General features: G+C 39.0%; 1 protein-coding gene across 10 annotated transcripts in view; it reads right to left on the reverse strand.

Moving 5' to 3' along the window:
* The window catches only part of DMD (dystrophin), a 2,157,177-nt gene that overhangs the window by 692,340 nt on the left and 1,438,012 nt on the right, over positions 1 to 26,825 (reverse strand). For all 10 annotated transcript variants that reach the window (XM_077988314.1, XM_077988313.1, XM_028842274.2 and 7 more), the window contains one exon: positions 21,419 to 21,527. In XM_077988314.1, the coding sequence (XP_077844440.1) occupies positions 21,419 to 21,527 (109 nt within the window). The remainder of the gene's footprint in view (positions 1 to 21,418; positions 21,528 to 26,825) is intronic.

Here is a 26,825-nt window from a genome sequence, read left to right on the forward strand (position 1 = left end):
TGTAGCAGAGAGGAAGTTGGAGGCAAAATATGAGAAGAAGAGAGCTGAGAAAAATAGGTAGACAGATATTCAGCAAAGACAGGGGAAATAAACAGGTATAAACCCTAAAGTTGGCAAAATGATCCAAATTCCAAATGGAATGAAGGAAAAAATAAAGCGGCAGCACCATGTAGTGCAAACATCACTGGACTGAGAATCATTTGACAGCAGACACTCTGGGAGCCTACTTGATCTGGGCACCATTCTAGGCACTGGGAGTACAGTGGTAAATGTGGCACAGCCAATGGCCTCATATTGTGATATAGAAAAGAGACAGGAAATACACATTTAAAATCATTTTAGATTATATGAAAGGCAATAAAGCAAAGTAGAGCCAGGAAAAATGTAAGACAGTGAGAGGGTTGCAATTTGGGCTAGGATCTATGAAAAACTAGTCCTTAGCTCACTATGAAGGTTTGGATGAGGCTTTTTATCCCTTTAAGTTTCCTTAGCTCCCCTAGCTAGCTTTGTCTCTGGAACAAGATAACACTTTATTACATCTTTATTTCCATTTCTTTACATACTTCCTCTTTTACTGCTACTACTCATTCTCCACTTTTCTTTTTCACTCCCCTTTGGTACTCCTTGTTTCCAGAAGACTCTGATCCCCAGGTCAAGGGTTCCTTCTCTGTACTGAGTCTTACTTGTGTAACTTCAGGATTTCTATATTGAACAATGCCTTGATTTCTATTTCTGCCTTCCTCATTCATTCCTAGGTAAAGGGGATTCAATGAAAAGCAACAAGAGGGGATGTTGGTTGTATTAGTCTGTTCTCATGCTGCTATGAAGAGATACCCGAGACTGGGTAATTTATGAAGAAAACAGGTTTAATTGATTCACAGTTCTGCATGGCTGGAGAGGCCTCAGGAAACTTACAATCGTGCCAGAAGGCACCTCTTCACAGGGTGGCAGGAGGGAGAATGAGTGCCAGCAGGGGAAATGCCAGATGCTTATAAAACCATTAGATCTGATGAGAAATCACCCCCTATCATGAGAACAGCATGGGGGAAACTGCCTCCATGATCCAATTACCTCTCACTGGGTCCCTCCCATGACAGGTGGGGATTATGGGGATTACAATTCAAGATGAGACTTGGGTGGGGACACAGCCAAACCATATCATTCCACTCCTGGCCCCTCCAAAATCTCATGTCATCACATTTCAAAACACAATAATGCCTTCCCAACAGTCACCCAAAGTCTTAACTCATTCCAGCATTAACCCAAAAGTCCAAGTCCAAAGTTTCATCTAAGACAAAGCAAGTCCCATCCACCTACGAGCCTGAAAATCAAAAGCAAGTTAGTTACTTCCAGGATACAATGGGGGTACAGGCATTAGGTAAATACACCTGTTCCAAATGGGAGAAATTGGCCAAAACAAAGGGGTTACAGGCCACATGCAAGTCTGAAATCCAATAGGGCAGTCATTAAACTTTAAACTGCCAAAATGATCTCCTTTGACTACATGTCTCACATCCAGGTCATGCTGATGCAAGAGGTAGGTTCCCATGGCCTTGGGCAGCTCTGCCCTTGTGGCTTTGCAGGGTACAGCCCCCTCCCAGCCGCTTTCATGGCTAGCATTGAGTATCTGCAGCTTTTCTAGATGCACGGTTCAAACCATCAGCATTTCTGACCATTCTGGGGTTTGGAGGATGGTGGTCCTCTTCTCACAGCTCCACTAGGCAGTGCCCCAGTGGGGACTCAGTGTGGGGCTCCAACCCCACATTTTCCTTCTGCACTGCCCTAGCAGAGAGGTTCTCCATGAGGGACCTGCCCCTGCAGCAAACTTCTGCCTGGACACCCAGGCTTTTCCCACCCATCCTCTGAATTCTAGGCAGAGGTTGCAAACCTCAATTCTTGACTTCTATGTGCCCCCAGGCCCAACACCACATGTAAGCCACTAAGGCCTGCACCCTCTGAAGCAACAGCCTGAGCTGTGCTTTGGCTTCTTTTAGCCACAGCTGGGATGCAGTGCACCAAGTCCTGAGACTGCACAAAGCAGCACGGCCCTGTGCCTGGCCCATGAAACCATGTTTTCCTTTTAGGCCTCTGGGCTTGTGATGGGAGGGGTTGCCATTAAGACCTCTGACATGCTCTGGAGACATCTTCCCCACTGTCTTGGTGCTTAACATTTGGCTCCTTTACTTACACAAATTTCTGCAGCCAGTTTGAATTTCTCAGAAAATGGGTTTTTCTTTTCTATCACATTGTTAGGCTGCAGATTTTCTAAACTTTTATGCTCTGCTTCCCTTTAAAACAAAGTTCCAATTTCAGATCATCTCTCCCAAGTTCAAATTTCCACAGATCTCTAGGCCAGGGGAAAATGCTGCCAGTCTCTTTGCTAAAGTTTAGCAACAGTGACCTTTGCTCCAGTTCCCAAGAAGTTCCTAATCTCCATCTGAGACCACTTCAGCCTGGACTTCATTGTCCACATCACCATCAGCATTTTGGTCAAAACCATTCAACAAGTCTCTAGGAAGTTTCTAATTTTCCCATATTTTCCTGTCATCTTCTAGCCCTCCAAACTGTTCTAACCTCTGCCTGTTACCCAGCTCCAAATCACTTCCACATTTTCAGGTATATTTATAGCAATACCCCACTCTCTGCAGTACCAATTTACTGTATTAGTCCATTCTCATGCTGCTATGAAGAAATACCCAAGACTGGGTAATTTAAAAAGAAAAGAGGTTTAATAGACTCACACTTCTGCATGGCTGCGGAGGCCTCAGGAAACTTACGATCATGGAGGAAGGCACCTTTTCACAGGGTGATAGGAGAGAAAATGAGTGCCAGTAGGGGAAATGCCAGATGCTTATAAAACCATCAGATCTTATGAGAACTCACTCACTATCACGACAACACCATGGGGGAAACCAAACCCATGATTCAAATACTTTCCCCCGGGTCCCTCCCACAACACATGGGAATTACAGGGATTACAATTCAAGTTGAGATTTGGGTCGGGACACAGCCAAACCATATCATTGGTCAAAGGGCACAAACTTTCAGTTATAAGATGAATAAGGTCTTGGGATCTAATGTACATCATGGTTACTATAGTTAAGAATACTTCACTGTTTACTTGAAATTTGCTACAAGACTGGATCTTAAGTGTCCTCATCCCCCGCAACACACAATAGTAACTATTTCTTATGATAGATGTATGAATTAATTTGATAGTGGTAATCATCTCACAATATATTCATATAAAATCATCATGTTGTATACCTTGAAAACATATAGTGTTTATTTCTCAATTATACTTCAATAAAGCTAGGTGAGGGGGAGGCAGAGTATGTCCTCAAGAAGCTCACAATTGAGTAGGGGGAACAACATGAATTCAAATTGTCTCACAAATAAATATAGGATTTGGTATATACTCTCGAAGAGGAGTATAAATAGTGCCATTTACACCAACCTGGTTTGGGAAGTAAGGAGCGTCTTTCCTGAGTATAACATTTGAGCTGAGATCTGAAAAGTGAGTAGGTATGAGGTCGAAAATTCAAAAGGATGGTATCTCAATCAGAGGGACTAATAGGTGCCATGGCTTTAAAAAACAAAACAAGCACTTTCATAGACAAAATAAGACTAGGAGGGAGGTCAATGTGGAGATAAGAGAGTAAGTAGTTCATGGTATCTGGTATAAGGATGATGAAATAGAAAGGGTCACACTATACAAGGTCCTGTGAGATATCATTTTTTTTTGGAAATTTTTATTTTGAGATCAATGGTAAGGTACTGGAGCATTTTAAACAGAGTTCTGTCTGTATCAAATTTACATTTTGAATTTTCACACAGCTATGATACGTAAGCAAGAAGAAATGAATGAGGAGACATTAGGCTTGGATGACCATATTATTTAACCTAATAACCTGTATAGTGTTACAAGTGAAAGGTGGGACTATTAGTCACACTGAGGCAATGATATAAAGCATGTTTTCTCCAGACAAATCAAGACTATGATCATCCTAATATAAGACTACTGTAACAGTCCAGGAAAGAGATGATGAGATTGTGCAGGGGTATGCAGGATAAATCTAAAAATGAAAGCTGAACCAAGAAATATTTAGGAGCAAAAAAAAAATCAACTGAACTTAGTGGTGGATGTCCAGCAGGGGTGAGGTGGGAGGGTTTTAAGAATGATCTCCAAGATTTTGTTAATGGATAGCTAAGTGGTACTACCAAACCTGAAGAAAGGAATATATCAAGGGAAGGTCATGTATTTCATGACAGTAAAAGATCATGAAATTATTTTTGAGACATCTAAGTGGAACTGTTGAGTAGGCAGTTAAATATACAGTCTGGAATACAGAGGAAATTTCTGCATGCCTTAAAGTCTTCTCCTCTTTCAGTTCCATTATTCTTACTGTTGTCTTTGGGTTCCCTGAAAACAGGGCCTGGATGAGGACTTGGGTACAGCTAGTTTATTTGGAAGCTGATCCCTAGGAAGCAAGAATGAAAAACTAAAAGAGTGACACAGATGGGGAGGAAATGCCCATCAAATGTATTATCATCAAGGTCATGCCTATGGACCATGGGGACTGTGTTTTGACAGAACTTTTGTATGTTCCTGAGAATCACAGAGAATTCCCCTTGCCCCCAGAAGGAATAGTGGTTAAAAATATATCCGTGGGCTCCCATCTCCATTGGTTGAGGGTTGCTCACTCACTACAACTTCAAGGCTGAGTAAGCTCACAAAATCTGTGGGCTCCTGGTATGTCAGAGAAGTCCCTTAGATAGAAAGTAGAAAAATGGGAGCGATTCCCTTGACATGGGATGCCGTCAGCTAAAGGCAAGTCTGAACTCACACAGGGCTGTCCACTGCAGCTGCAGCTGCAACCCAAGGGAGGAAAATGGCGTGTGACTCTAGGCAGCAGGGAAATCTGTTACAATTGTGATGATAATCTGTTGGAAGCCTTTTATTTTCTTTTACAGTGAAATCTGTCTTATCTATAGATAATTACATAGAACATATACATAAAGTGTGAAGAATAATTATAAAGCAATACTCTATGTAAATACAACCCCAATCAAGAAATTGAATATTGCTAATACCTTGACCCCACCCTTGTGTTCCCTACAGCACAGTCTCCTCCATCTCCCTAGAAGTAATCATTCTCCTGAATTTTTCTCCCTCCCTCCCTCCCTCCCTCCCTCCCTCCCTCCCTCCCTCCCTCCCTCCCTCCCTCCCTTCCTTCCTTCCTTCCTTCCTTCCTTCCTTCCTTCCTTCCTTCCTTATTTTTTTGAGACAGAGTTTCACTCTTGTTGCCCAGGCTGGAATGCAATGGCACGATCTTGGCTCACTGCAACCTCCACCTCCTGGGTTCATCTGGGTTCATGCCTGGAATTACAAGCACGCACCACCACACTCGGTTAATTTTGTATTTTTAGTAGAGACATAGTTTCTCCATGTTGGTCAGGCCGGTCTCAAACTCCTGACCTCAGGTGATCCACCCACTTCGGACCCCCATAGTGCTGGGATTACAGGCGTGAGCCACCTTGCCTGGCCTCTCCTTTTACTTTTTATCTGCTGCCTTCTCCAGCCAGATGTTTAGGTGATATTGCCCTCGAGACTTCAGCTTTGCTTTATTGTACATGCTGGTAACTCTGGCATCCATATTTTTAGCCTAGACTTCTCTCCTGACTCATATGCTCAGTTACCTCAGTAGCCTTGCAAAACTAGACATCTAAAATTGAACTCATGGTTCCTCTGAACCCTAAAACAGTCCATAGTTTAGTAATTTCTACCACAGGCTACCCAGTTTATCAAGCCAAATGCCTGGGTATTCTATTCGCGTTCTCTGTATCTCTCCATTTTATGTCCAGTCAGTTACCAGGGCCTGTTGTTTCCACGTGCCAAGTATCACTTGAATCTGTCTACTTTGTCTCCATTCCCTTTATTACTTCTCTAGTTTAGGTCATTGTTATCTATCACCTGAACCACTGGAGTAGCCTCCAAAGTTGCTTTTATCCAATCAATTATCTATTCTTCAGCCAGAGTAATCCCTCTAAAATCCAAATATGCTCATGTCACTAGTCTCTCTAAAATGCTTCAGTGGCTTTCAATTACCCTTCAAATAAAATGTGTTTGATTTTTCTAACATGTCTTAAAATGCAATATAAGAACATGCATGCATTTCCAGTGTCATCTGGAACGTCCTCCCTGACACATCGCTCCTCACCCATTCCCAACCCCAACTCAGTGCTTCAGCTATACTGATACTTTTAGAAAGTGCTAGGCTCCATTGTGCCTCCAACTGTTACTCGTTTCTCTTGCCTAGAACACTCTCCCCTACTTGTTTGCTTAGGTATACCTACTTATCCTTCAAGTTCCATCTTCAAATTTCCTTTTTTTTTCCCAGAATGTTTCCTCTGACATTGCTCTGTTGCAATACTCCAGACTGGGTTAGGTGATTCTTCCTGATTCTTCCCTAGCATTTTTTCACATCCTAGTATTTGTCACATACAGTTATTTAATTTTCTTACTTTCTAGGAGTCTAGGAATCATGCTTATCTTGATCCATATTGTATCCCTAGAATCTAACACAGAGGAGGGTACACAATAATCCTTAATAAATTATTTGTCCGATTAGTGTATTGATACATTAAGGATACAGATGAGTAACCTACAGTTAAAGAAGGAACTGCACCAGTAAGTCAGATAATGTGCTGGAAAATGGCTTCTTATCCTCCTGATGGTGACATCTCCTACTGCCTGTAACTATATAACTTAACTCTTAATTCATTATTTAAATGATAGTCACTTGAAGTGGCATTATCATAGCTCTTTTCTGCTAATCTATGACGCTACTTTGGGAGACCATTCTACCTTTGTCCAAGTGCACCATATCAAGTTTCAAAGAAAGCTCAGAAGCGATGTATAACATTTTAATCTCTATGAGTAGTAATTAGATTTCCCATAATATAGAAATTATTACCTCTACTTAGGTATATTTAAGGGTACTTCAATATCTAAATATACGAGACTTATAGTGATAAGAATTTAGAAAATCTAACATCTAGTTATCCCCTTTCTTTGTATTTTTTGCTGCTGAGATAGGAAAACGTAAGTGAGAACAAATGTTTTAGGCTCAAGCCCTCTTATATAACTACTACTTATCATTTTTTCAAATGATAGTGGAACACTCTTAAGAGTTGTACCAAGTATTTCACATCTCTTTATTCTTTCCATGAGTGGCTTCACAAATGTCCATTCTATGCTAAGTAAATGGAATTCTTTGTTCCAAGTAAGCATTAATAACACTGTTGATAAGAAATATTTTTCCCCTGGAGGAAGCCTTAAGAAGATTAGGGAAATACATTAAACTATCTATATTCCCTTTATTAGCTACAATGAATCTATTGGCTAGTATTTATCTAAAACAGGGGTCAGTGAACTACAGCTTGTGGGCCAAATCCAACCCACGGCCTGTTCTTGCAAATACACTTTTATTGGAACACAGCCACCTTTATTCATTTACAAATTGCCTATGGCTGCTTTTACACCTCATTAGCAGAGTTGAGTAACTTCAACAAAGATCTTCTGGCTTGTAAAACCCAAAACATTTACTATCTGGCTTTTTACAGAAAAAAATTGGCAAAACTTCGACCAAAACCTTCTTGAAGTGATTTACATTACTAACCTATACCTCCTGCTGAAACAGTAAATTAAATAAACCAATAATTGACTTTATAAATACGGATTTTTGATTTGCCTCAAATCATGTCTTCCAAGATTCAAATGGCATCCCCTAATTGCAATGTATTATGATTTGGTGAATAAATTATTGTTCTCACTACTGTAGTTAGAAGAAAAATGGACTAGGAATAGGAAGAGAAAAGATTCTGTCCTGAATCTCCTCTTATTCAATTTCCTTAACTGCGGGAATTTATAATCTTGATTCTTAAGGGAAATTTTAGATAATATATACATGTAAACAATTTTATTATTTTTTGATCAGATGGATATCAGTATTTTGTTTTCTTCACTCTAGGGTTCACTAACTATAGTCATAAGTTGTTTTAGTTGATATTCATGTGATAGTCTGACCAAACTTATCATTTGTTTAGTTATTCTGCTACCTCCAATTTATTCCTTGAGTGTGCATCCCTTGGTATGGTTTATTGCTGACCTCATTATTTCTGCCCACGCAGGTCTATCCACTCATTCATCTCAATCCACTTGCATCCATGGCCTTGCTCACACTGGGTTTTACTATAATGCTTCAGATTTATCCAGATGAGAAAAATAAATTCCAGCCAAGAAGCATGCTTAAGTGGGACACTGGCTAGAGGAAAGGTCAACAATATCCATTATGATGAGTGGTAACACCTCTGTTAACTCCCTTTTATTTTACAGGAATTTCATTATCATCTAGTCCAGTGACTTTTAGTATTTTTAAAGCATATAACCCTTTCTTCAAGTGAACTCCTAAGAAGAAATCCAGTATGCGAAGCCTAAAAAGGTCGAGAGCAACAGACTGGTTGAAATTATAGATGGGAGGCAAAGGGAAGTATGAACATATATTGGAGGAAACTCTACCCTTTTGAGGGCCGAAGGGGATGCTTTCCAGAAGAGGTGATGAACTCTAGGCTTCTGGTTTGTATGACTGATTGAAGTTCCAGCCCATATTCATTTCTATGATTTCACGCTGTAGGCAATTGGGTACACTTATTCACCAGAGCCACCAAACACAGAAAACACTAGAAAACACTTTCAGAGAATCAGGTCTCAACACAAAAAATAATTTTCCAAGGGAGTTGTGGTGCCCTTAAGATTAAATGAAGTGCTGTTTAAATATATTTATTTAATTGATTTTGACTTGCAGCAGGGTGCTGGACTATGGTACCCTACAGATTTTCCAGATCTACTTTTTATAATTCTGCCGCTGTACTGGCTTTTTGACCTTGAATTGACAGTTACAGACGTGGGAGAATAAATAAAGCTAAGTAGTAACACTGGGAGAATCAAGCCTATCATCTCAATGTCTTTTTCTGTCCTGATTGCCTTCTATTCTAGAGGAGCCAAAAAAAAAAAAAAAAAAAAAAAAAAAAAAAAAAAAAAAAAAAAAAAGAGAGAGAGAGAAAAAAAGGAAAAAGAAAAATAAAAGAGAAAAGAAAATAACAGAATCTATATATTTCCTCATATTGAAACCACTTCCATAGCTCTGAGGTTAGTATTAAGCTTCAAAGCTACTACTACTTAAGGCCCAATTCCACCCATGGAGATTTAATAAAAAATTTAGATGTCATGCAAAACAGAAAAGAAGGGGGAAGAGAGTGTTGTTGTTTATTTTCATTTGGAAAACATGTACAAAAGCATGCACAATATGGTAGAATTGATCCTACAGTATATGGAGTCTTTATTCACAGACTGCATGACCAAGATCCAGTATGTTTAACATAAAGGTAAAAGACGGGCATGAACTTTAGAAAGACTCAGGTTCAAGGCCATGCTGTGCCCACTTAGTAGCTGGGTGTCTTTGGATAACCATTCTCTAGGCTTTCATTTCCTCTCATGGTGAAAAATAATAATAATGTAGTACCTATTTCATAAGGCTGTTGTAAGATTAAACAGAAAAATGCACAAAGAATACTTAGCAAAATGCCTGGTACAGAGCAAGGCATTAATGCATGTTAGCTGTAAGATAAATATTAGGTATGTTCGGGTCAATGCAAAAGCTAGGGGGAATAATTGAAATGAAAGCAGGTATTATTTTTGAAAATGGCTATGATGTGCCTATATATCACTGGAATAGAACCAAACTGTGAGACCTTAGAGACCCTCCAGGAGAGTTAAACATGAAGTGACAATGTTGTTTTGCCTGATTTACATCAGACTTTTGTTGTTAAAGCATCCCTTTTTCAATATGAAGCATTTATTCACCCAGATAATGGATACAAATCCATGCATTCAAATGTTCTTTGGAGTCAGAGATCAAGATGGAAATCCCCAGAATCATAGAGATTTGCGTCTATAAACTGGCTTATTATATTCACATTCAAAGAGGTTGGAAGGGGCAGTGTCAGCTTTTTAACCAGAATCTTTTCATTACTTCTCTCTGTTGGGGTTGCAACACATGCTGTGAGTGACCTCCAGAGATTCCTCAAGCTGTATGCAGGCGGCAAATTGAATCTGAAAGCTTTATTAGACAAGTTTGTCTTTCAGCTGGTGGGATTGGATGTCAGCTGTATTGGAAAAAATAAAACTTCTTGTGAAACTGGGTCCTGACCTTGAAAAAAAGCTCAAATCGAAGTGCACAATTCAGTCCTGAGTTATGTGCTTATTTGTTAAACACAGTGTGCAGGTTCAAAGGAAAAGGGCATATTTTACCTTAAAGATATAAGAATCAGCAATAAAAATAATAGGAGTTCTGTTTTGATCATGCTGAACTTAGTAAGCAAAAGTGCCTATCACCAAATCATATGGTTATGAAAAGTATGCTAATAATCAAAGAAACAATTCTCATTCACTTCAGTATGACAAGAAAACTATTATAATCCATAATGAGCATTATAGAACATTGATTTATATTGTGTATTCATAAATTTATTTGAGAATAAAGAAGAGTCCTGGGAAAATAAAGTGACATTGGAGATTGGCTAGTTTGTTTTATTTCAGTATCATCTCCTATATCTATATATTTATATATAGATATCTCTCATATATATGAGTTTACATATATAAATAATATATGAGTTTATATATATATATACACACATATGAGTTTATATAGTTTCCTATAAAAAACTATATAGATATATAGCTATCTATATATAAAACTATATAGAGTGACATGTAATATATATATAAACTATATATAGTTATATGTCTATATATCTATATATATATAGTGATGTAATTTAGTTCCTGGTTTTTAATATTAGAGAACAATTATGAGTTTTTTTGAAGGTGTGATAATTATTCTAGAAGTAGGAATTAAAAGTAGTATAATTTTGACTTTTTTTCCTATTGTAGGTTTTTATTATAATTTAAGTGGGTACTGGTGTAGTTAGCGCTGCTAGCAATTTTACCTAAATATTAGTATACCTAGATTGTTTGTCTAATGAACTCAGCATGGGCTGGCAAGCACTTTGGAAATAAGATTAAAACATATTTTCATAAAAATACGAAGATGAGAGAAGGAATAAACTATATGAATTTTAAGAGGAAGGTAGCATGTAAAGCAGAGGTTCTCAAATTGGATTTCAAGACACAGTCAAGAATGAGGGTTTAAGAACGAGATAGGGGTTATATCTAGCCTGGAAGATTTTCATCAATGCCATAGAATATCCCTCTTTGATCAGCACTGTAATCTTAAAAAAAAATAGGACTTACTACTGAGATTGTGAAGATATATATATATATCTGTCAGCTGTGTCTCAGCAGGGAACAAAGTTGAGATATATAAGAATACTGAAGAGCACTGAAATCAAACTCAGGAGATGTGGGGTTGGGTCCAGATGCTGCCACTAAACAGCTGGTCAAGCATGCAATCACTTAATCTTCTTGGTATTACTATTATTACATAGGAAGGTTGATCTTTCTGTAAAATAAATGTACTTGTTCATTTGACCAAAAAATATTAGTGCAATACCTACCATTTGCTAGTCATTGAATTAAAGCTAGACACACCTGGTATTTGGCATGTAAAGGTAGAAAAAGGGTATATAGACTTTATGATGTGACAGAGTCATGGGTAGACCAGTAATTATGGAATAGCTTCCAATTCTGAAGCCCACAACAGAAAAATTGTATGGAAAACACTTGGGAGGGTAGGAGGAGGGCCACGGAGATGTTAAAAATTTGAGAAACAGCTTTTTTTGTTGCCAGACCATGGGGACTCATCTGATTTATGATAGAAAAGAAAAGTGGGAAGGAGATTAAATAACAGACCTCAAAGAATGAAGGAACACTGTCGAAATGTACAGTAAGCATAAATGGACTTTTCCTATTTGAATAAAAATAATTTAGACAGTAACTGGAACTTAGGTTAGGTAGTTGAGAAACTGTCAAGTATAGCAGATTGGTGGAATGCCATCTGCTTGTCACTTTTTAAGAAGAGAGTTGGCAGTTACCCTTCTTCAGATTGCTTCTAATAGAATGAGAGCCTTTTCTGAGATAGTGGAAAAGAATGAATGACTGTTCAAATACTTTTCAGACCACAATCTTAAAATCGACAATTGAAGTACAAAACTGCTACAATTTCCTTTTGAAATCTTGTTTCTTTGAAGGTAAAGTTATATTCAATTTTAAAACTATTCAGTGAAGTTTTAGGAAATATTAGGAATACATGTTGAAGCCTTCCATTTTGAGTAGTAAGGTACGTATTCTCATGAATATACCTAAATAGTTCTGGTTTCTTCATCAGAGTATGACAGTCAAGATTATGGTATACTCTATAGTGATTTCAAGCAGAAGTCTTTTCTTGAAGAGTGTTAAATAGCATAAGAAGGTTAAGGTAAGTTTACTGTAATTAACACTTTATTTCTGTTAAAATGCAGGACATAGGTAATCAAAAAATCTCTAATCATCAGAATTGATGTTAGCCTTCTCTTTTTCCTAGAAATGATGAATTAGAGCTTCCCTTCCTTCATCAGTTCAGATCCCAAAGCACAACCCTAACTGGAAATGGTAACCATGCAATAAAACTGCCAAAAGGTTAAGAGAGGGAGAAGAAAGGGAACTCCATCATAAAATGGATAATTAACATCTAAATGCTGAATACTAAATACTAAACGGTAGAGGTTTCACATTCTATCACTGTCTTGGATGTTAACAATGATGCCACTGTAATGCCTTTCCTGTTAACCAGTGAGCATTGTTGAAGAACCTGGCCTGGGACCAGGGACCCACTACTGCCTACATAGAAAGACTTCCTTCTGATGAGTGTGAGCAGTGCTGGGGCCTCACCAGCCAGGGCTTTCTGTTGTCTCTTCCCTTTCGACAGTGTGATACATCTCCTTAATTTCAAGCACTCTTACCTCACTGATACATACAAATATGAATTTTTAAATTAATTAATTAATTAGTTAATTAATGCCAAGAGTTAAGGAGTCTCCCTAGCTGCTCAAGGCCTTGAAGTATCTTGGGATAGGGTGTAAAATTGATTTATTTTGTTATTACAACTGATTAAGGGTCTTCATATTTTTTTGTACAAAAGCTTGCTCCTAACGTATTAGACTTTGAGGAAGTTTTCAAGGTTTAGAGGCTGTAACTAGAAAAACGACAATAGTATAGCCATGTTGTAAGTGTTTTTAGCAGGGAAATCATCTGTTAGTGAGGGAGAAAAAGATTTGACTCCACTGAAATTTATTTGCCTAATCCTAAAGATTCACCTGAAGCAGAATCAACAGTAGAAACATAACCGAAACAGGAAAGGGTATGGGTTACACACCCCTCCCCTGCCATGTTTCTATTAATGAGAAGGATCAGGACCCAAGAGAGGAATAAGAATGCAAGAACTAATTGCCATCTTTTTCCTTCACTGCAGATAAATGAAGGCCATTTTCACAAAAAAAATATGATCATTGCAGATAAATGTAGGATATTGTCATAATAAATTAATCTTTTTTTTTTTTTTGCAATTTAAGCCAAAAAAATGTAGTATGACAAGAGTACATTTAAGTGCCAAGTAACCTCATGCTTTAACTGCCTAGATATTTAAGGTATTATTGAAATGGAAATGGAATGCTTTATTTAACTTTGGAGAGGTAAGTGAAGTTCAAATTAAAATGTATAAATAACCTTATATGTGAGTATTTGATATTTAATTTAAATAGAGACTTCAAAAAATTCAAATGAAGATAAATAAATCACTGCTTGATATATGGAGTACTGATTAATAGCATAAGCTCTGGAGTCAAAGAGACTTATTTTTGAATATCTACTCTGTCACTGACTAACTGTGTAACTTTGGACAAATTATTTAACCTTTTTGACCCTTGGTTATCTCATCTATAAAATGGGAATTCCAACATAACTCAAAAGGTATAACTATGGCACTAATTCTAAGACTTGTATTAATTTAGGTTTGCCCAGAAGTAGACCCTGAGACAAGGATTTAAATACAAATAATTTCATCGAGAGTTGATCCCAGAAAGCCACGGTAGAGGAGAAGATAGAGTTGTAGAGCTGAAGATATACATATCTGTCAGCTGTGTCTAAGCAGAGAACAAAGTTGAGATATATAAGAATACTGAAGAGCACTGAAATCAAACTCAGGAGATGTGGGGTTGGGTCCAGATTCTGCCAAAATGGGAAGGAAGCCTATACATGGGAAGGAAGCCTATACAAGGCATGCTAAGAAGCCTGTTTATCATTGTGGTCAAGTGCCCAATCCACTGGAGATTTTTAGTGTGGAACATGCATTGGAGGTGTCCTACCCAAGGGGAGAAGAAGGTGGGATATTTATTTTGATATGGTTTGGCTGTGTTCTCACCCAAATTTCATCTTGAATTGTAACTCCAATAATCCCCACGTGTTATGGGAGGGACCAGGTAGGAGGTAACTGAATCATGGGGGTGGGTTTTTCCTGTGCTGTTCTCCTGATAGTGAATAAGTCTCATGAGATCTGATGGTTTTATAAAGAACAGTTCCCCCGCACATGCTCTCTTGTCTGCTGTCATGTAAGACGTGCCTTTGCTCCTCCTTCGCCTTCTGCCATGATTGTGAGGCCTCCCCAGCCATGTGGAACTGTGAGTCCATTAAACTTCTTCTTCCTTTATAAATTACCCAGTCTTGGGTATTTCTTCATAGCAGTATGAAAACTATGAAGACTAACACATTTATCCTCCAGCTTCTGTCCATTGGTTAAGTGCCATTCCAGAGATATCTCCTCCCCAGCTTCCGGCCTGCTCTGCAAGAGGGAGAGCTACTCCTACAGCCAGAGAAAGGACTCAGGTAGAGTCACAGGTACTTGTAGTTAGAAGCTTCACGGTTTACAGGAAGGATGAGTGCTAAAGGGAAATGGGTAGTCCACTAAGGATCAAATCTATCTTACCTGCTTCGTTTCTGTAAAGTGTCATTGGAGCACAGCTGTGTCCCTTTATTTAGGTATTGTCTGTGGCTTTTAGTATACAATGACAGAGTTGACCACATGACCCATAAAGCAGAAAATATTTAGTATCTGGTCCTTTGCAGAAACAGTGTGTTGATCCCTTATATAGTTGGTAGCACAACTGAGATATTAGAATTTAGGCTTGTTGACCTCCAGTGCTGTGCTTTCCTAATTACTCTTGAGACTTGCTCTCTCCAAACTTAATTACAGGAAGAGATGATTTTACCAGTGTTTAATCAACTAGAAACCTCTATTAACTGGCTCTTCTATATGTCTACATACAATGGGTTATTCATTCTATAGTTATTACCAAGAGACATTTGAATCAAATATCCTGATTTGGAGTCTTCACATTAAGCATGTCTATATGCAATTTCTTTCAAAAATGCTAAATCGGGTATTGTAGAACATTAATGTTCTCAGAACCAGCAGTTTGTGGATAAGAAAGGATTCACATTGATATTTACAACCAGATTTGCTGGCTCTTTGCCTCCATCTGCCATGCAGGCCTTCAGACCCATGCAAAGTCCTGTCTACCTCAATGGTTCTGAAAGTCTCTAGAGGAACTTAGGGCTTTTCTTCTCACAGGTCTCATCCAGGAACATTGAACAGCTCTGCAGGGCAAATACTGCCTGGTTTAGTGTGCTGTCCATCTTCTTGGACATGGAACTTCTAAGCTATAACTTCTAAGCTATAACATCCTTGGGGTGGGGGGATGCAGAGTAGAGGTGCTAAAATAAGATGGATTTCCCTTTAGATTCACAGCACGGGACCTCATTGGAATCCCACTCCTTGCTGAACACAGCAGAAGGGATGAATTTGTTCTTACCCACTCACTGTGTGTCTGTGGTAGTAGTTCTCAAAGCATAGTCCAGCATCAGCATAACCTAGGAACTTTTCAGAGATGCAAGTCTTGGCTGGGCACAGTGGCTCACACCTGTAATCCCAGCACCATGGGAGGCTGAGGTGGGTGGATCACCTGAGGTCAGGAGTTTGAGACCAGCCTGACCAACATGGTGAAACCCCGTCTCTACTAAAAATACAAAAAGTAGCCGGGCGTGTTGGCGGGTGCCTGTAATCCTAGCTACTCAGGAGGCTGAGGCAGGAGAATCGCTTCAACCCAGGAGGCAGAGGTTGCTGTGAGCCGAGATTGCACCACTGCACTCCAGCCTGGGTGACAGAGCAAGACTCAGTCACAAAAAAAAAAAAAAAAAAAAAAAAAGAGAGAGAGAGAGAGAGAAAGAGAGAGAGAGAGAGAGAGATGCAAGTCTCACCCCAGAGCTAGTAAATCAGAAACTCTGGGGTTGAAGCCCAGTAATCTATACTTCGCTAAGAACTGGGTGGTTGTAACACATGGTAATTTTTGAGAATCACTGAAATAGAGCATTGGATTCAGACCAACACTTTTGATCTCCAGTTTCCCCCCTTTTCCCCAATGTAGTGATTTGTGTATAAATATGGTGACAATAAAACCTTCCATCCCAACATGCATACCCCTTTGACATGTGATGTGGCAGCTCCTCCTTTCAAGAGATGAAGTAATTTCCCCATCTCTTGAATTTGGGCTGATCTTTTGACATGCTTTGACCAATAGAACTTAGCAGAAGTAATGTACAAGTTTCAAAACCTAGGCATCAGGAGATCTTGTAGCTTCCACTCTCCCTCTCTTGGAACACTGCCCTGAGAATAGCATGTAATGAAGCCTAGTCTAGCCTACAGGACGATGAGTGGCTTTATGAAGAACCAAGGTTCTCCAATCAACAGCCAGCTGTCAGATATCTGAGAGAGTCCATTTTAGACCATCTAGCTCCTGTTCACTTGCTAGATAACTGCATCCACATAAATAACAGCAAGCAAGACCATCAGAATAACTATTCAGCTAATCACAGAGCAAACTTCAGACGCACAGAATTATGAGCAATAAATAACTCTTGTTTTAAACTGTTAAGTTTTGGGGTGCTTTTATGCAACAATAGAAACTGATATGGACAGGTATCCAAGCAACAAGAATTGCAAGGTTTTTTTTTTTCCAGCATGTTGATTTGTCCTGAAAATTAAAACAATTTATACTGTTCAGGCAAGGCCACCCGTAAGCAGCCACGAGGTAGTTTGGTTTAGTGTTCATAAAACAAAACAAGCAACTTTAGGCCTCAGCTTCTACATCTATAAAAGGAGAATATTCAACTAGATAATAATTGCAGTAATTATTCCAAGTTTGGATTTCTATGGTTCTAAGAAATTCAAATAGAGTGAACCAATTTTTTCTACTTCTTTTTTTTTTTTTTTTTTTTTTGAGACAGAGTCTCGCTCTGTCGCCCAGGCTGGAGTGCAGTGGCGCAATCTCGGCTCACTGCAAGCTCCGCCTCCCGGGTTCACGCCATTCTCCTGCCTCAGCCTCCTGAGTAGCTGGGACTACAGGCGCCCGCCACCGCGCCTGGCTAATTTTTTGTATTTTTAGTAGAAACGGGGTTTCACCGTGGTCTCGATCTCCTGACCTTGTGATCCGCCCGCCTCGGCCTCCCAAAGTGCTGGGATTACAGGCGTGAGCCACCGCGCCCGGCTTTCTACTTCTTAAGTAGAAAAAAACACAGAAACAGGCCAGGCATGGTGGCTCACACCTGTAATCCCAGCACTTTGAGAGGCTGAGGTAGGTGGATCACTTGAGGTCAGGAGTTTAAGACCAGCCTGATCAACATGGAGAAACTCCATCTCTATCAAAAATACTAAAATTAGCTGGGTGTGGTGGGGTGCACCTGTATCCCAGCTACTTGGGAGGCTGAGGCAGGAGAATCACTAGAACCTGAAAGGCAGAGGTTGCAGTGAACTGAGATCACACCACTGCACTCCAGCCTGGGCAACAAAGCACGATTCAGTCTCTCTCTCTCTCACACACAAGCACATGGAAAGGAGAGGAAAGGAGGGAGGAGGGCAGGGGAGAGGAGGGGAGGGAAGAGGAGGGGAGGGAAGAGGAGGGGAGGGGAGGGGAGGGGAGGGGAGGGGAGGGGAGGGGAGAGACAGGAGAGGAGAGGACACAGAAACATATATCACTTTTACTCCAGATATGTTTAAGATTGAGTTAAATTATATTAACTGCTGGCCAGCTGCATCCATATCTGTAATTTTCCATTAGGTTCTTGGACAGAGAGATAGTGTAAAGCATAGCGACAAAACAAAACACAGGCTTTGGAGCTTGACACACGTGGACTGAAACCCTTGCTTGCTTGCTTTCCAGCTGTGTGGCCTTAATCTAGCTATTTCCCCTCTAAACTTTGGGGTCCTTAATCTTTAAAAATTATCTATAACCATATGTTCTTTGAAATTATTTTCAGGATAAAGACATATATGTTAAAGCTACACATATATGTGTAGCTTCTACACATTCAATAGTAGGACTGCAATGGAAAAATTTTACTATAATGAATTATAAATTCTATTCTATTGTAATATAGTACATGAAATAATAAACATACACAAGAAGCATAATACAAATTAGATTTTCTTTTTTTATATTGCATTTATATCTGATTAACCTCCTGCAAGTCAGGAAGTCAGGAATAGAAACAATTCTTTATTCTGATATTTGAACCACCACAGTAAAGAAAAAAGAAAAGCCTTATTTTAATAAAAGCTGCTCTGGATCTAAATGACTACCTGTTGATTTTTTTCATTCAACATTTGTGTATTTAACATCTTGACTTTATGCCCAGATCTGTTTCAGTGTGCTAAAGAGGATGAAAAGCACCTGCTTTTGAGAAAAATTCCTCTTTCTCTTACTTCTTTTTTAGCTACTACCACAACTCTGCCAGCTGTCACCAATAGCTTTGAGCTGAGGGCATTCCCAGACTCTCCACACTGGCAGCAATGTGGAGGGCGTAGGAGAAGACAAGAGTGGTAGGGGGTGTTGAGACCCTCGTGTTGGGGAGAAGGAAGTAGGGCAGTGCTATGAAAGATGAATATCTCTCATGGTTTCCATCACACTTCCCCTGACCCGCTCCTCTAGTTTTACTGATCTCCTTAATATTCTGCCATCTTGCTCCTACTTCAGTATCATTGCTCAGTCTTTTCTTTCCCTGCCTGTAATAATTTTCCCAGAGATACACCAGGCTCACTTCCTCACTTACATCAGTTTTCTGATGTTCTCTTAATAGACAAGCTTCCCTGACCACACGATAGACAATAATACCCTCATGATGTCTCCCTGCTTAGTTGTTCTCTGTAATGGTGTTTCTCAAACGTCAATGTGCACAGGATTCACTTGGGGATTCTATTAAAATGCAGATTGTGATTCAGTGGGTCTAGGATAGGGGCCTCAGATTCTACATGTCTAACAAATACCACTGACATCAATCTGTAGACTACACTCTACAGTACTTACAATTATTGAGACAGTATATATTTTCTTCATTAGTTTATTACATATATTACATAAAACATATATTATAATAAAACATATATTGTAATATATGTTTTATGAAAGGAGGGACTTATCTTATTCTATGCTGTACTCGCAGCACCAGTATGATGCTCAACACATGGAAGTTAATAAATATTTATTAAGTGGATGAATTATATATGTTGCTGGAAATCAAAACTGGAACTTTGAATGTCTTTTTCTTATAAACATTATTGTTACATTTAGATAAAATACACATTAAATGAATTTCAGTGCCCTGGTTTTGGAGCCTTCCTACCATGTGTAAAGTGGCTTATATGGGACATAAACCCATAAGTTCAGAGTTTAACAAACTTATAAAGAATCGTTGGAACATAATCTCTTCATAGAGTTTATGTCTGAGTCTGAGGCTGAACATGTCAGGGACAGCCAGAAAACAGACACCAATAAATGATAATATAGGAACAAACTATGCATATTCGCTGAGGGAACCAAAAATTAGAGCTCATAAAAAGAAATAAACCTGACATAGTTAGTTGAATATAACCCTGATATAGCAATTTTAGTGTCCCAGATTGACAAAAAGAAAAAAAAAACAAACAAAACCATAATGCTTGCATATCTTTTCAAGTCTCCAAAGTCGTTAAATCTAACTCTGATGACTTCTGAGAAATCCCAGGGGACACATGAGATGCACTGTCCTCAGATTGTAGGGCTTCTTTTAATCCAAGCACTATGCCTTCTAATGAATTATGATTGTGCTACCCCAGCTGTGATTCTTCCAGTTCAGTATTTTTCTACTTGACATAAAATAAAAATCAACTTTACCTGAAGAACCAGTCACCGTGCTTTAATGCTTCAATCATTTGATCTTTGAAAAGTAGACAAGGCAAAACAAAACAAAACAAAACAAAACAAAACAAAAAAAACACCCAAAGATGTTTTTAGTTCTGCCTAATTATAGAATGGTACAGCAAAGAAGTTTTCTGGCTTTTTTCCCCTGAGAGTCAAAGCCAGCATTAACATTGCCATGAGAATGTATGAATACCTTCTATCAACAACTGAATAGGAAGGAAAATAAAATAGACTGAAAATATGCAGTGAAAACAAAAGTTAAAACTACAGCTAAACGAAGAAATATTCCTCCCCCAAGTCAGCTTGTGGTCCTCACAATCCATTTTTCTTTTACTTGAACTAAAAATGGAAGAGCTCTTAAATTGTTTGCAAATGGGACAGGGAGAGGTGCTAATAGGACTGTGTGTGTTTCTGTGGTTTCTATGATTCTTTTAGCCATATTTGAAGAATATTGTCTAAATGATATAGGATTTGTTGAGATGGCATCTTCATGTAGTGTTAGTGGATAATCTGGCAGTTCACCCTGAGTCTCTCTTCAGGGACAATGCACACATCCTTGGATGCTAGGAATATTGGTTGTTAAGGGTGTTTCTTACTAAGAATTGCCTTCGGCCTCAGAAAACTTGTCCAAGTTGTCCTTCCACTGTCAGGCAGCAGCCAGCCCATGGCCAATGGCTGGGTAGATCAGAAATACAAAGTCCAGGCCCACTGCCTGTAATTCAGGACAGCTCTGCAGAGCCAGCCCAGATGTAGGGCTCCTGTGAGACTGGCTTAGGCCTCTGTTGCAGCCAACTCATGTTTCAGACTCTCCCACAATCTCCCTGGTACTCTTCTCTTCCTTATGGGTGTATCTCCAGAGAACACTCCCCATATCCCATTGTCATACAACATTTTGAATCAGAGTCAATTTCCAAGGAATGTACTCTAAGACTTTTTGCATAGTCAACAACACAAAGCTTTATCTCTATCTTCAGAATTGAAACAAATTTTCTCTCTCACCCAGACATCACTTCATAGGTGTGCTTTTGAATAAATAGCTAAAGCCAAAGAGAATGGGATCCAGTATACTTACAGGCTCCAACAGTGGTCAGTCCAGGAGCTAGGTCAGGCTGCTTTGCCCTCAGCTCTTGAAGTAAATGGTTTACCGTCTTCCACTCAGAGCTCAGGTCTTCTAATTTCCTCTTTAATAGAAAAGCATACACATTACTTATTCGATTAACACTCTGAAGATAACTTAATTCATGAACATCTTAATTCATTTGGTGAATATATTATTGAATTTCTATTATATTTTACTTCTAAATTAACTTTAGTGGGTAGAATTTTTTTAAAGGAATTATAATTATTTTAGCCAACCACCCTACAAATATTTATCGATTGCTCCATATAAACTCTCCAGGCATAATTTTATTAAAAGGAAGTAGAGTGCAAACATTAATGAAAACAAACCAACAAAAAACAGTTCCCTCTCAGCAACTGGCTTAATTCTTGAAGAGTATCTATTGTGGTTGCATACTAAAATTATCCAGATAAATTGAGAAAGATCCTAATGTACTGGCTCACTCCCGGTCAATTATATCAGAACCTCTTAAAGGGAGGGGCTGCAGTGGACATGGGAAGATGCTACTTACAGCCCCCCTTCAAGGAAAGACTCTTGTTCTAGATGATGGAAATGATGTCACTAGACATTCTTCAGCTGTCAGTCCCTTCAGGGACTGCCTGAGCTGCAGAGAGCTGCCTTGTCCAAGGTCATGCCTTTTCCCCAGCAGCCCTCATTCAGTGACTGATCAATGTGAAGGTATAAAGGCCTGACTAATTTGGCTTAAAGCAGGACACGTTTGAAGAGGTATTTCAGCTGCAGAGCTCTCCGTGGCATAAGCCAAGCCTGTATTTGGCCAGTGGTGTGCTGGTAGATGTATATCAACTGGATCTCTGATCTCAGGGTGTTTAAAAACACCTTGTTTTTAGTGTTTGCCAATTTCTGTGGTGTAAATATTCCCACCACGGATAAATTTAAATTACCAAGAAGATAACATCAAGTGCCTCAAAAAATGCCTGGCAATATAACAGTAGGCCATCCTGAGCTGGTTCCACCTCACTGGTTCAGCTAGCTATACGAGAAGTTATAGCCAGTAGAATGTGAGCAGAAGTGTTTGTCAGTTTGGGGCTGAGGCTTTGAAAAATTTAGTGAGGTTTCTACCTTTTTTTTCCTTTCCATTGTTGGAAGCAGAAGACTCTTGGGTCCTACAGCAAATCTTTACAGCTTACGGGGGAGAGAATTAAGTCCTAATGCCCTAGAGCAGTTGTTCTAATACTTTAGGATCAACAGAATCACCTGGAGGCCTTGCTAATTGCTGCAGAGCAGCCCCAGAGTTCTGGATTTAGTAGATACTGGGTGGAGCCCAATAATCTGCATTGTTAACAATTTTCCAGGTGATGTTGATGCTGATTGTTCATGACAAAATCCTAAGTATCTATAATACCTAATCAGTTACCTGAGCATTTAACACAGACCAGTTATGTACCATTCTTGAGAACATAACAGACCCTCAGATCATTTTCAACAGGATTTCATTCTCTTGCGAAACCCTAGCAAAGAAAAGCTACCAAGGGAATGGCACGCAGAAGAAGAAGATGAACAGGACCTAGGTTCCTGCAATAACATATGTAAGCAAGAGAAAAACTCCTATTGTGTTAAGCCACTGAAATATTTAGTTCATTACAAGCAGCAATACCTTGCCAGTATAGTAGCGCTAGTCACAAAAGCTTTACCAGTGCCTATAAGAGATAATAGCTGCATTTTTATATCACTGTACGTTCTTATGCTTATGTTATAAGGAATATAAATAACTTTATTGATGTTGGGTTTGCTTAAAATAAATATATTAGCAGAAATTGCATTTCTAGTCTGAAGAATCAGAGTTGGAAAAGAGCCAGAAATTACAAACTCTTTAAAGTAAATAGGAATGGCAATGAACCCAACCTAACCGGAATGTTTTATACACACATTGTAGTTTAATGCTAATCATTAATTTAATGCTAATCATTTCAATGAAACCATTAATTTATTTATTCCAGAAAAAAAATTGTTCAGGTGCTCCTCAGTGCCAGACTTTGTGCCAGTTACTAAGTTCACAAAACTGAAGTTAGTAACCTCTAAGCATTCACAGGCATGTAAGTAAATTAGAACAGAGATTTTAGGAAAAAATAATGATTTCAACAAGACACCTTGGGGGAACACCGTAACTCAGCCTGGAGAGGTCAATAGGTTACCCACAAAAGCTAACATTTGAACTGATTTTGAAAGATAACTAAGAAGTTTTCAGAAGGGGCCATTCAAGTGCCAGGTGGAGAAAGGGCATTTCAGACAGAAGGAAAACCACGTGCAAAATGGCAAGAGGTATTGAGCCTTAAAAAAAAAAAAAAAGCAGTGTGTCCTGGCTATCTAGACTACAGTGTTTATAAGTAATGATACAGAGCTGCAATAAGGCAATTTATTAAGGCCTTGTAATGTGGGGTTATCAGATTCTCTTCTAAAACCACAGAGTAGATGGAAGTGTTTAGAGAAGTAGAGCAATATGATACGATTCGTGTTTTGCATTGTGGAGGCTTTATCAGAAGGGTGCAGAGATGTGAGTTGCAAGGCTAACATGGTAATTGGAGTGGGAAGTGGTCCGCTGGACTGAAGGCTTTGGCCATACAGAAAAAGGTAAAGGTGTAGAGGGGTGTGTGTGTGTTTATTTTCTTGCCTTTGATAGTTGAGATTTTGAGCTGGTAAACGACGAAGAAAAACTTTCCATCAAATTGTTTCTTCCAGTTGTGGGATATGAGGTTTCTCTTCAAATAATCTGATCAATCTTTTATTCTTTAATTCATAGTACACCCCCCCCACACACACACACTGTTTCTCCTTTTTCCTTTTTGCCTTTGTTAGATGCCCAGGCACACCTCAGTACCAAGTGTTATCAGTACCAGCTCACATTCATTTACTTATCTGGAAAGAGGACTAACTTTCTAGCTCATTACAGATACCCCTTCCCCTTCCTCTCCACTTGGTTTTACGTGCCCACCCTATCTTAAACAGTCAAATGTTTAGCCAACCGGGATTCGTTTAGATTGTATGACCCGACCCCGGCCAATGGGGAAAGGGTACAGGACTTGCATCAGGAATAAAGGCTCTCGTGCCCCTTTGTTCAGGTGTGTTCTCATGGCAACTGGCCAAGGAGGCACCCCTCTGCGCAGAAGTAAAATTGCTTTGCTAAGAATCCTTTGTTTGAGTGTTCAATTTCCTTAGGATTTTGAGCCTTATTCCTAAAACAGTCTACCCTGTCAGTATGTGTCTTTCCAGTCAAGACTACATGCCCTTTGCAAGGCAGGACTGAGTCTTCTATGCCTTGTATGGTATTTTCTTTATATCCAATCCAGTGCTTCCTAATAAGAGGAGTTCAGTAAATATTTCTGAATTGAATAAAATTAAATAAAAATGGCTACTTGAATAAAGGAAAAGAGAAAGAGATAAATGAGTTTCTTTTTCCCCAACTTGACTTCAATGTGAACTACACACCATGAATGACTGTATGTGTGTGTGTGTATGTGTATATGTATATATATATGGTACTTGAGGGAGCCTATGTAGGTTTTCCAGGTGTGCAATCATTTTATTAGGCTTATTTTTTTCTTTTGAGACAGGGTCTCGCTCTGTCACCCAGGCTGGAGAGCAGTGTCAAGATCTCGGCTCACTGCAGCCTTGACTTCCTAGGCAATCCTCCCACCTCAGCCTCCTGAGTAGCTGGGACTACAGGTGCATGCCACCCTGCCTGGATATATATATTTTTGCATTTTTATGTAGAGATGGGGTTTTGTCATGTTGCCCAGGCTGGTCTCAAACTCCTGGACTCAAGCAATCTGCCCATCCCAGCCTCCCAAAGTGCTGGAATTACAGGTGTGAGCCACCACGCCCAGCCTTATTAGGTTTTTATTAATCCTGAACCAAACTGTATTTAAAAAATAATCTCACAGACTAGGGTCACAAATTCAGGTCCCTATAGGGACTAGGTTGTAACAAAGGGAAGAATAAGCCTTGTCTAAAACAGAGAGCTATAACTTCAGATGTGGCTGCTGACTGCCAACAGAAAAGTGGGCATAAGTTAAAAAGCAAAAAACAGAAAAACAAACAAAAAACCTGGCTGATCATATTCCCTCATCAGTGTATACCGGAGAACTTTCTCTCACATTCTTAAGGTCATAAGGAAGTACAAGAAAGTTTGTTGCTGCATTGTGGGGAATTGAGGACAACATGGGTGTGTATGTGAAAGACATGGATAAGGGTATATGTAGAGCAATGTGGATGGATTTTTTTATTTTTTTGAGATGTAGTTTTACTGTTGTTGCCCTGGCTGGAATGTAGTGGCGTGATCTTGGCTCACTGCAACTTTCGCCTCCTGGGTTCAAATGATTCTCCTGCCTCAGCCTCCCGGTAGCTGGGATTACAGGCTGGCACCACCACACCTGGATAATTTTTGTATTTTGTATTTCACCATGTTGGCCAGGCTGCCTCCAACTCCTGACCTCAGGTGATCTGCCCATCTTGGCCTCCCAGTGTGCTGGGATTGCAGGCGTAAGCCACTGCGCCTGGCAGTGGATGGATCTTTAAAACACAATTATGAACGTTTGAAAAGCTAAAAAAACAAGATTTATAGTACAATGTAGCTTTTATAAATTTAAAATATACTTATAAATAATATTACATATTTTAAAAGGATAAAGCAGGAAAGAAATGGGAATAGAGATATTGTCATATTTCAGTAATTTTGCTAATTGGTTATTAAACATAACCATTAATATAAATTAAATTTTATAAATATAAAACTGTGCTAAGAACAAAACATAATATATAGTAAGAATTCATCACTTCCTAATTTAACTATCATCAGTGCTCTTGAGATTATATCTATTGTGTCTGACATCAAGTCAAATCAAGGCTTTCAATGTTTTTATCCAGAATGCATGATGTTAACATTTACTAGCATATCAATACATGTAACTTTTTTATTTATTAAAAATCAGTCTTGAACCTAAAAGCAAACAAAATATAATGCCTCTGATTAGTCAGGAAAACCACCCTTGAAAGTTATCACTCATGGAAGATATTTTTCTGTCCTGACATCAGAACCTAAACACTAAAAATTAAATATTGTAAGACACTAGTGAGTAATATATTTGATCTTCTGGTTTCCTTGTGAAGTTTCTATAACTCTACAAAGACAGAATACTAAAAGCAATGAGAAGTAACCATTCTGATAACAGAAAGTAGCAATAGGAGACAATGAACATAAAAAACTTAAAACTGAGAAATGTGGTAATTTTAGTCATTTATCAATGAAATGACAGTTCAACATGTGATGAAATCTCATCCTATGCCATTTAATTTATAGGAAATCACCTATATGTGCTGAGAGAGAGAGAAAAGGAGAGACAGT

This window comes from Macaca mulatta, chromosome X, assembly GCF_049350105.2.
Source record: "Macaca mulatta isolate MMU2019108-1 chromosome X, T2T-MMU8v2.0, whole genome shotgun sequence".
Lineage (NCBI taxonomy): Eukaryota > Metazoa > Chordata > Mammalia > Primates > Cercopithecidae > Macaca > Macaca mulatta.